The sequence below is a fragment of the Tupaia chinensis genome, unplaced genomic scaffold, assembly GCF_000334495.1.
Source record: "Tupaia chinensis unplaced genomic scaffold, TupChi_1.0 Scaffold000314_1, whole genome shotgun sequence".
Taxonomy (NCBI): Eukaryota; Metazoa; Chordata; class Mammalia; order Scandentia; family Tupaiidae; genus Tupaia; species Tupaia belangeri.
The window spans coordinates 4448019-4460061 of NW_006159807.1; the positions used below are offsets into that span (position 1 = coordinate 4448019).

At 39.9% G+C, this 12043-nt stretch overlaps 1 protein-coding gene across 5 annotated transcripts in view; it reads right to left on the reverse strand.

Annotated features, from left to right (window-relative positions):
- RAPGEF4 (Rap guanine nucleotide exchange factor 4) overlaps positions 1–12043 on the reverse strand; it is a 391851-nt gene that overhangs the window by 3128 nt on the left and 376680 nt on the right. For all 5 annotated transcript variants that reach the window (XM_006151126.3, XM_006151130.3, XM_027772910.1 and 2 more), the window contains one exon: positions 1905–1959. In XM_006151126.3, the coding sequence (XP_006151188.2) occupies positions 1905–1959 (55 nt within the window). The remainder of the gene's footprint in view (positions 1–1904; positions 1960–12043) is intronic.

The window sequence follows — 12043 nt, forward strand, 5'->3', positions numbered from 1 at the left end:
TCGGCATTCTTTCTGCTGTAGCACACTGCTTTCTGCAGTCTGGTGGCTCCTGTTAGGGCTCCACACCACTCTCAGAGACAATCAGAATGCCATCTGTGTAAAGGGTGAAGGGGAGCACGGAGGTCTGAACACAGAAAAGCAGAGAGAAGATACAAAGGCTCCTACTCACTGTAAGAAGAAACTCATCAGTATAATTATCACATATAAATAATACCACAGTGAACTGCAGAACACATTGTGTTTAATTTCCTCTGCTTCCCACTGGCTGTGTACTCTGCATGTACAATATACTGTAATTACATTGTACATATGCCCACAATGTTTATGAATCTATTCCTATAGCTTTATCTATAGATGGTTGACTTCGGAGCTGAGCAGCTGTTGTTTACCAGCAGCTACTGATAACTTCAACAAATGCAGTGGAGAAAAAAAATATTACCGCTCCACCCTCCCCTCCCCCATTTATCTAGGAGAAGATGTAGGAGAATGTAGACTTTATTTGCAAAGAGGTTCATGGAACAAAGTATATTCTGTCATGGTCCTTAGGTTCTTAGAACTTGAGAATTTTCCCAGTGCTACAAACTCTCTCAAGCACATAAGACTTCACATATAATTTCAGAAATTTCCTGGACTCCCCTGAAGAGCCATGGATTCTAGATTATGAACCCCTGTTGTAACCAGTACCACTTATCTATTCTCATTTTCACTGGTACAACTGCTTTATGATCATGTCTTTAAACATACCAGATGAAGAGATATGAGACACTTTAATTCTGGCAGAATCCATAAGGAATAATTGATGATATGCAAGACTATTCTCTTTTTAGAAGTCAGAGAAGCCACAATCATTTGAATTAATCTTTTAAAGGTCTACTTGCTCCCAAGTCAAAATAATTTTTCCTAGATTTTTTTTCCCCTGTACATTAAAAAAATGAACATTTAGAGTTCTGGCATCCATCCCATGTTAGCAAATTGTGGCTTTGGGCCAGTCCTGTGCTCAGAAGAGCACACAGCTCTAGTGAATAAACCTAGGCCCTTTCAGTCTCTTAGCTAGGTTTATTAGAGGGGATGGTACTGATGGCCTCATAGTCATGTTCATGTCTTATTATCAAGTTGAGCTAATGAGCCAAATTTCTTCAAGTGACTCACACAGTGAAATTAACATAAAACTTCGTAGGACCCACCTCCTTACTCTCAGGCCAGACACAGGAGCCAAAGCTCCACCTCCCACCCAAAGTCCCAGACCAGAGGAGACAGGAAATCTGGTCTGACATGACCATCTGGTGCTATGATGCAACTTAACTCCCAACAGATTAAAATTATTATTTATTAGTAGTAATATTTTTTATATTAAAGCATTACATTGTTCCAGTTCTTGTGATGCATGTTCAGATAGAAAAAGCGCACTTCAAATTCACCTGGGAATACTAGAAACATAATACAAAACCCTGCTATGGGACTTCTATAAATGTGCTATAAACATTAATGCATTCTTGCGACACACTGAGAGACAATAAATATTATCTTTCCCAGTTTATAAACGACAGGGATGAGTCATCAAGAGTTGATACGGGTTTCTCAACACCAAGCAGTGAGTCATACAGAGAGCTGGTCTGAGGCAGGATTCGTTGGTAATCATGCTTTAGTTGTCTCTAGCCACACTACGAAGAGCAAGTTAATTCTCTTAAAATTCATTTAAGATATTCCTGTGACTATTTTCTAATTTTATGGCAAAAAAAAAAAAAATTCCTGACACTCAAGGCCTGTCTCCCATGGAATTCACGTTCCTAAGTGTCTCTGACACAATCAAATACTGTCAGATCCTTAGAGTGTTTCAGTGGCCTCACTGAAGAGGCTTTAATCACCAAGATGTACACTGCAGCAGGCAACAGCATTTAACTTACTGAAGGGCTGGCTTCTGTAGTACCTCACCGTTCTGGCAGTATTTGCAATCATGCGCTAAGGAATGAAAAAGAAAGACAGAAATGCAAGTAATCTTAGTATACAATCCAAAAAGGAAAACAAATCATTACTTATTTTGTCAATACTTTATACCATGAGTAACAGCATGTTCTGAGATGTTGATTATCTGAAAGCAATTGATGCGTAACCTGTTGGGTTCTTTTAAAGAGGCACGCTCCTCCCCTGTCCCTCCTACACAAAGCATTTTCAGGGACCGCGTATTATTGGTTTAACTCTAGTCTAACTGTTGGCATATCTTCCTTTATGTAAAAAAAATCTATTGTTCCTGAGGCTGTACCTTAATGTTCAGGAAAAAAGTTTTCACCATCCTTTCTTGAGGTCACTGCAAATTTGTTTTGTTTGTTTGTTTTTTTTTTGGGGGGGGGGAGAAGTTTTTGCTATAGGGCACATGTACTCGCCCAAAAGACAGAGAGAGACAGAGAGACAGAAAGTGAGAAATCACCCCCGAGGGGGGATGGCCACGCCACAATCCCTTCTCCTCCATTCTCCTCTCGGGATCTTGGGCACGCACGCACACATGCCCAGTGTGAGTTTAAGTCACCAGGTCCGGGATTCAAACCGCGGTCAACTACATGGGAGTTCAGGGACATAGCCATTATGCTAACTGCTGGTCCTGGTCACTGCAAATTTGTAAAAGGATTTGTAAGTGGCCTAGATTTGGAGAAGGGTTAGCTTGTCATTAGCTCACAGTAATTAGGACTCATTAATGAGGTGTTAGATTATATTGACTGAACAGCATGTCAAATATTCTACCTATACATATTTGCAACACACTATGCGTTATTGACTTCCATAATCTTCCAGCAAGTGTGTTTGTTTTAATACTAATCCTAATGAGTAGATTCCATCTCTCTCCCTCCCTTCCTGATGATAATACAAACAAATGCACATTTTAGAAAATATGAGAAATATTAAGAGCAAAGTAAAAAAAAAAAAACAGAAGATCATGTTGTATATAGTATTCTGATTAATATTTTGGTACATTCCTTTCAGTATTCTAAAAATAAACATAAACCACTTTTAAAAAAATTAAATCATGAGGTCAGCAGGTGATTTGGTGTTTGGAGCACTGGACTCCGACATGGCAGACCATGGTTTGAGATCCAGACCTGGTGGTTTGCAATCTTACTTTCCCTTTCTTTCTCTTTCTGGTCAAATTAAAAAAATGATAATAACAAAAGTGGAATTAAATAAATAAAATAATTCTTTTAAAAAATGGAAGCACACTGTGCATACATATTTCATTTTGATTAGAAATCTTTCATTTTATCATGACTAATATTCATGCTAGTTGTATTTTAAAACATTTTTAAAAATGAGCATCTATTCAACCAAATTGACAGGTCATTAAGTATCTTAATTTCTTTGTAATGTTTGGTTGAAATAAGACTTAAAAAAAATAAATCTTCTGGGGCCAGCAAGTGGTACACTGGTTATGTGCTGGACTCTCACATGCCCAACTGTGGTTCAAGCACTGGACCTGATAGTTTGAAAACCGGATGCATGTATGTGCCTGTCCAAAATCCTGAGAGAAGAATGGAAGAGAAGGGACTGCAGCATGGCCATCCCCTCGGGGGGGGTAGAGGGGGGACTGCAGCATGGCCATCCCCTCGGGGGGGTAGAGACAGGCTCTCACTTTCTCTCTGTCTCTCTTGGATGAGCACACATACCCTAAGGCAAAAACAAAAACAACAAGACTTTTGCTCTAAATTCAATTAAAAAACAAAAGAAGAAAAGAGAAAAAAAAAAAAAAAGAAAGAAAGAAAAAAGGACACAAATACAGATCCCCAGCCCCTGAGGAGAAACATTGGTGAGAAGTAAGCAGCATGTTTTAGGCAAGGTGTCCATTTCTCACTCATGGTATTGTAGCTAGCAACCCCCTCCCCTGAGTCCATGCGTATGTTGCAGAACATGTCTGCTGTTCAAAGTCTAAAGGAGGTTCTGTAGAGGCAGCTGATTATTAAAACACTGACTGAAAGCTGCTAAGGCTCCATCCAAAGAGACTCCCCAGAGGTCAGCAAGCAGGTACTTTGGAGGGTCCCACATGACTGACTGTATGGTTTGAGTCCTGGACCAGCAGCTTGAAAGTCATGCCAGGCACATGTGCGTGCATGCCCAAAATCTCGAGAGGAAAATGGAGGAGAAGGAATTATGATGGCCATCTCCACTGGGGGTGGGAATGGGAGAGGGAATGATTTCTTACTTTCTCTCTCTCTGTCTGTCTCTCTTCAATGAGTGCGCATGCCCTAGAGCAAAAACAAAAATAAGAACAAAAACAAAAAAGACCCCCCAGTCCCTGAATAGCCATGTAATTCCGGTCCTCATTTTCTTCTCTCATGGATCTTTGTCTTGCCTAAGTATAAAAAAGACTTTGAGAAAGCTTATGTAATATAAAAAAAAAATAGAAGAACCAAAGCCTTATAGATATAGACATGTAAGCATCATAATGCCTAACTAAATACCATGGCGTCAAGGACTCTGGTGAGCATGAAGTGATGCATGTCTGTACACAAAGAGGCAATCGGAAAAGTTCAAACTTCACTTCATAAAGGATCCTAAAAACTGGCACATTTGTTGATCAGCATGAGAAATATATTACGAATACCTCCAAGAAAATGTAACATACAATGTATAATTAGCCTCTGATATATGGAACCCTGAAATAAACAGTAACTATGATAATTTTCCTGCTAATTTACTTTAAGTTGTTTTTTCATTTCTCTAAAGGCTTTGCATCCAAAGGGCACAAGTATATCCCATGTAGAATTATTGTAATTCTTCTGATATTGAATGGAGAGTAATTACTGAAAACCCTGGGAAATGCTGCCAGTATGCCCCTCTGAAGAATAATAAAACAATTAGCAAGGGTCAGAAACCTCTTCCTATACCATTTTGTAGGGAGTAATTGTTCTGCTTTTTAGTTTTGAAAGCTAAAACATTTCAATCTGACTTTGGTTTTAGACTACTCTTTACAGCTATATTCTGAGGCTTCATAATTTTTAGCTCATTATGTAGTTTAAAATGTGAGAACAATTGTTTAAATCAGTAATTTTCAGCTCTGAAGTTCATTCTACCTTTCTAAATCTTTGATTAATTTTAACAATGGTTTTAATTTTGACATATCCTTTTTTAATTGTACTCAAAGATAACTTCAGTTTAACTTTGAAATCCAAATCTGATTTTGCAATGAGGTCCATTCTTTCCCTTTGTGAGATCTGGACAAAAACGTTGTAATGGTTTGAACACAGGAATGCTGTGTGGACCAAAGCAGCATTGCTGGTCGATGCACAGCTACAGAAGACTTTCACAGAAGACTTAACTTGATATTTTAACTCCACCCCTTTTGCATCTTGGCACTTGCATTATTGAATATGCTGCTAAAAACACACCCACTACAAGGCACTTTACTAGTATGCCAAAAGTGACTGCAGAAGTCACCTCCTTGAACCATCTCCAGGGTACACAACACCTTCTACAGCCTGTCTGTAAACTGGACTCCATGGCTTGAATGTAGCCAGCTACAGCCTCATTACCTCCAAGAACAGCTCCTTTAATTTTTAAATACTTATGACTATTAGAAATTTACTGGCTTCTGAGCAAAGATGATATGCAAATTCATGAAGTGTTCTGAATTTTTGAAACTCTTGGAGATATCAAAGTTGGCAAATACTTCTTAAATATAACCCCCAAAGCACAGGCAATAACCTCCAAAATAAATAAGTGGCATTACATCAGGTTAAAATGTTTCTGCACAGTAAAAGAAACAATAATTAAAATGAACAAACAACCGTTGGAATGGGAGAATGTGCTTAAAAACTATGCCTTCCATAAGGGACTGGTAACCAGCATATGCAGGGAACTAAAGCAACTCACCTAAAATATAAAAATAATCAATCCAATTAAATGATAGGGAAATGAGCTAAACAGACAACTCTCCAAGGAAGACATATAAACAGCCAAAAAGCATATAAAAAAAAGCTCAGCATCCCTTATAAAGTCGATGCAAATCAAAACCACAATAAAATACCACCTTACCCTAGTCAATATGGCTAACTTCCCTTAAAGTGCCTGTTCTGAAGAGAATAAATGAACTTTTTGTTGGGCCCATCCCTTCACTCTGTAAGTCACAAACTATAGAAATATGCTAATTTTTGCAAACAAGCTCTGGCAATGTATACTTAGAATTAGTCCCAGGAAAAGTCAGTGAAGTTGTGGCAAGGAGGGGTTCAGCTGGCTGATTTAAAAAATAAAGAATGAGAAATGGGGGCAAGGCTGTGGTGAAAAGGGAACTCTCCTACACTGTTGGTGAGAATTTAAATTACTGCAACCACTGTGGAGAACAATATGGAGGTTCCTGAAAAACCTACAAATAGAACTACTATATGATCCAGCAACTCCACTCTTGGGTATCTACCCAGAGAATAGAATACACTCAGTTGGAAAAACACTAGAACATCCATGTTTATTTCAGCATTATTCACAATTGCTAAGACATGGAATCAACCCAATGTCTAAGAACAGATGAATGGATTGAAAAAATGTGGTAGATATGCACCATGGGATACTATTCAGCATAAAAAAAAAAGAGACCCTAGCATTTGATAGGGGATAAATATGAAAGTTTTAAGGCTTAGTTAAGCAAGCCAGATTATGAAAGAGAAGCATTATATGTCCCTACTTAATACATATCTAATGTTTGTATTCCATGATAGAAATGGAAGATTGGAAGATATAAAGGCATGGATAGCAACTGTGGATACTAGAGATAGTGTGGGAGAAGGGTGGGCATTGGGGGATCAGAGAGGAGGAATCAGGGTTGGGAGGAAAGAAAAAACAAAACATTTAACAGACATGAAAGTGTAAAATTACATGTTAAGGATGATGTGTATGGTAGGTAATATCTTTGACTGGACTAATATGTAGAGTATTAATGCTGGGAAGATTCCTTTTGTAAACTACAAAGGTGTACACTGATAAAATGTGAATAAAACAAGAAAAACAAATAAATAAAAAAAAGAGGAAAATACTCCAAAAATAAAATAAGTATAGAGTTCCCATTAAAAAAGAACAGAAATGACATTTTCTTCTCATTTTGAGACGAAGTCTTTGTCCCTTTACTTTCCTCTCACTGATCCTAGTTCTGAGCTCCAGAAACACAACAAACACATCTAGTTCCTTTTTAACAGAACAGTCCTTCAAATACTTGAAAATGACTATTAGAAACATCTCTCATCACCCCCAAGTCTTTTTTGTTCAGCCCAACTATTACCAATTTCTTCTAGAATCTCCATAGAATAGTTTTGGTTCTGGACAGTGGTGGCCTGGACTTCACCTGTAGTGTAGTGCTCTAGACTAAAACGAATAAGAGAGCAGAGAAGCTATTATCTTCCTTCTTTAATCTAGTTGAGACTATACATCTAAGTCCACAATTAAAAAATAAAATCATGTTACTGTCATTTCTTGAATGAAGAGTGAATCAAACCTCTCAGCCTGTTTCATTGAGTTCCTGTTTGAACAAAGCTTCCTGCTCAAGAAGAGAGATGTACAATTGATTTTTTGGCCCAAAGTGGAGTTCACATTTATCTCTACTAAAACTCATCTGGTTAGAGTTCTATCTTCCTATCTTTCCATAGACTTAAGTCTCACATGCTATTTTAGACAACATATGGCTATTTATTAACTGGTCTTCTTGGTCAAGGTTGGCAGAAACTAAAGTTAAAGAGACATAGGCTTCATTATCCAACTTCCATTGAGTAGGGAGCAAGCCAAAAAATTACAAGTATCAAGATCCTGCCAGAGCAGGTTGGGCTGCCTGGAGCAGGCCAGGCAACTTTCTGTAATGCAAGGCCAAGGGGGGAGATGCCTGATTATTCCAAAGCAGAGCTTCTCATCATCTTTCTGTCCTAACAAACTTGAGGTTTATGACACATTCCTATTAGCAACCAGCTCATTAAGACAATGAATGGTAATTCAGGGGTGATTGTAGAGAGAAAACCCTCCTTTAGAAGATGCTCAGAAACCATGTAGGTGGGCAGCTGAACCCCTCCTTGCCACAACGTAACTGACTTTTCCTGGCACTGATTGTAAGTACAGGTTACCAGAGCTTGTTTGCAAAAATTAGTATATCCCTATAATTTGTGACTTACAGGGCTGAGGGATGGGCCCAGCTAAAAGCTGATTGATTTTCTTCAGGACAGGCACTTTAAGGGAAGCTCAGGTAGCAAATAAGGGCAATACCCTCAAGGATTTATTTTTCTTTACAGCAGAGAACAGAGTGATTCAGAAGAGGATGTCCTTACTGGGTCCTGAGTTGCAGAGTGACCAGTAGCAGTTGCTCTCCAGAGGAAGGGGTAACCACGCTCTGTTCCAGCCTGGTACAGGGAAGGCCCCTGAGGCTTCAGTCACAAAGAAATTCCACTCAAGCTCTGATGTATGCAATTGCCTTGAAGCCAAAGAAGAATCAGAGATGCCTTGTTCTCAGACTGGGCTTTGGTGGCCTGGGCCTCACCTGTTTCTGTTTCTGTGGCACCTTTCCCCTGGAGCAGCCTGGTTAAGTTACACCTTTGCTCCAGTCTAGACATGTGGATAACCTTCCAGGCATTTCCAGCTGCCTTGAGTTTTCTGGTTAGCTCCGTACTGATTCTTGTGCTCCCTGTCCAAGCTCTACCTTAGCTCCCCTGCTGCTGATGAGGTGCAGACTTGCATGTCTACTGTTCAAGTTCAGACTGGCAGATCCTGCAGGCAGTGCCATTTTACACTGAAACAGTCTCAGACCTCCCACTCTCGGAAAACTGCCAGAACAGCCTCCCTAATGCTCAGAGTCCCTTGATTCAGCCCTCTTCTAACTGCCTAACCTGAATGGTTTCTGTCTTTCTTTCTGTTGCTCCCTAAGATCTTTACCATCCTTGTTTTCAATGTTTGCCAGATTGCTTTTCCTTTTTCTTTTCTTTTCTTTCCTTTCCTTTTCTTTTTATCCCCTTTTCTCTCTTTTCTTTTTTCCCTTCTCTTCTCTTCTCTTCTCTTCTCTTCTCTTCTCTTCTCTTCTCTTCTCTTCTCTCTCTTTTCCTTTTTAGCTTGCTATAGGGTGTGTGTGCTCTCCGGAGAGAGAAAGAGAGAAAGGGAAAGTGAAATCACTTGCTGTTAGGGGGATGGCCTGCTTACAATATCTTCTCTTCCATTCTCTAGGAATTTAGGGCATGCACACACACACATTTGATATGTTTTTCAAGCTGCTTGATCTGGTACTTGATCTGGTACAGTCGGCCATGTGGGATCCAGCTGCTTTAACCTCCTCACTACCTGCTGGTCCACCAGATTGCTTTTTCCATAATAGAATACACACATTTGAGACTGAGAGAATAAGTGTGTGTATGTGTGTGTGTGTGTGTGTGAGAGAGAGAGAGAGAGAGACACCCTCCAGAGGGTCTGGTCATGCTGTGATCTCCTTTCTCCAGTTGGCTAAAGCCTGTTTGTTCTTGGGCACTCACATATGTGCCTGGAGTGTTTCAAGCTGACTGGGCTGGGACTTCAAACCGTGGTCACCATGTAGAATCTGGCACCTCTTGTGCAGTCTGCACTATGGGCCCAGCCATGCTTTTTCTTCTATTTCTGCCCAACTGATTTGACTGGGTCCCTGTCTAAATGTCTATTACACATGGGGTCTCTATTACGCTTTGCTTAGCATATATAAAACCATATTTACACAATCTGACTATTTCAGATATCCACATATTTGAGATGAGGATTCTTTGCACAATAAGATCTGTAAATATATATAGTTTCTCATCAACAAAGATTGTGTCCATAATAGCAACCACATGGAAGTGGGTCTGAGATAAAAGAAACCTGGAAACTGAAGCAGCCTTTGCTGTATACGTCACTGAGGAAGAAGCCTGAGCTTGTGCCCTGGCTGTGGGTCTTTAATATTCAAGGGGCGTGTGACATACAGATACATCTGTGTGACAGACACATGATGTGCATGGTCTATCATACACATGGTGACTACGGGACATGAAAGTTGAGGTACCTGTCCAGACACATGTAGAATATAAGTACTGCTTTGTACTCAGAGAAGGACACCAAAGGACAGGCACAGCACCCCAGAGAGGAGAAGAGAAAATAACGCCCTCTTAGGAACAGATAGCTAAAAGAAAGTTATCTTGTATGACATCTCAGTTATGCAAAATGCTTTGGAACATTCTGGTTAAGCAAATTTTCTTTTTCTTTTCAAATTTTCTAGTAAATATGAAACACTTTTGGATTAAATTTTCATTTAATAAAATCCTTTCTTTTTTTAGAGACAGAAATTTTTTTTTTTCGCTATAGGGCGCGTGCGCTCGCCAGACAGACAGAGAGAAACATAGAGACAGAAAGTGAGAAATCACCCCCCAGGAGGGATGGATGGTAACGCCACAATCCCTTCTCCATTCTCCTCTCGGGATCTTGGGCACGCACGCACACGCGCCCAGCGGGAGTTTTAAGCCACCGGGTCCAGGACGCGAACCGTAGTCGACTACGTGGGAGTCCAGCGCCATAGCCATTACACTAACTGCTGGTTCCAAAGACAGAGATTTTTGATATAGAGTGTGTGTGCTCACTGGAGAGACACAGAGAGACAGAAAGGGAAAAATTACCTGCAAGGAGGAATGCCCATGCTGCAATCCCTTCTCCTCCATTCCTCTTGGGATTTGGGGCACAAACGCACATGCACCCGTGTGAGTTTCAAACCACTGGGTCCAGGACTCGAACTATGGTCAGCCATGTGGGAGTCCAGTGATGTAACCACTACATCATCTTTTAGTCCCTCATAAAATCCTATAAAAATGCTTTATTAGCACACTGCCCTAACTCACTAAGTCCAACATGGGAGTGGAACTGGGTTATTCTTTTATTCAACAAATATTTCTTGCACACGTAAGACATGCCAGACATCTTTAGGGGTGCTGGAGAAATATTAGTGGACAAGGAAGATATGATGCCTGGTCAGGGCACTTACATTCTAATGAAGAAGACAACAACGAAGAGACAAGTAAAGATCATTTCATAGATGTAGAAGTGTTTTTCTGACTGAGTGTATTCCTTTCCTCAGGGTAAATACCCAAGAGTGGAATTGCTGGGTCGTATGGTAGTTGTATTTGTAGGTTTTTCAGGAACCTCCACATTGTTCATCATAGTGGCTGCAGTAATTTACATTCTTACCAACTGTGTAGGTGAGTTCCCTTTTCACCACAGTCATTTCACCACAGCCTTGCCAGAATTTCTCATTCTTTATTTTTTAAATCTTAGCCATTCTGACTAGGGTAAGGTGGTATCTCACTGTGGTTTTGATTTGCATCTCCCTTATGATAAGGGATATAGAACGTTTTTTCATATGCTTTTTGGCTGTTCATATGTCTTTCTGGAAGACTTGTCTGTTCAGCTCATTTTCCTGTCTTTCAATTAGTTTTTTTGAGGGGGGAGTAAACTGGCTGAGTTCCCTGTATATTCTGGTTATCAGTCCCTTATCCGAGGCATAGTTCGCAAATTATATTCTTCCATTCTGAGGGGTGTCTCTTCACTCTAATTATTGTTTCTTTTTTGTGCAGAAGCTTTCTAATTTGACGTGATCCCACTTGTACTTTGCATCATTACTCACAATTACTAAGACATGGAATTTATCCAAATGTCCAAGAACAGATGAATGGATTTAATAGGTATGGCACAAATACACTGTGGAATACTATTCAGCCATAAAAAACAAAAGCAGTGAGACCCTGGCATTTGATACAAAGTGGAAGAATATGGAAGATTTAATGCTGAGTGAAGCAAGCCGGAATATGCCACCCTTTAATATATGCCGAATGTCTGCACTCTATGACAGAATCTGAAAGACTGGAGGTTTATGAAGGCATGGAGAGCAACTGTGGATACCAGAGACAGTGTGGGAGGAGGGTAGGCAGTGAGGGGTGGGAAGCAGGGTTGGGGGGTAAAGAAAAGCAAAACGGTTAACAGAACGAAAGTGTAAATTTACATGTTAAGAATGATGTGTATGGTAATATCGTTGGACTAATACACCGTGTAT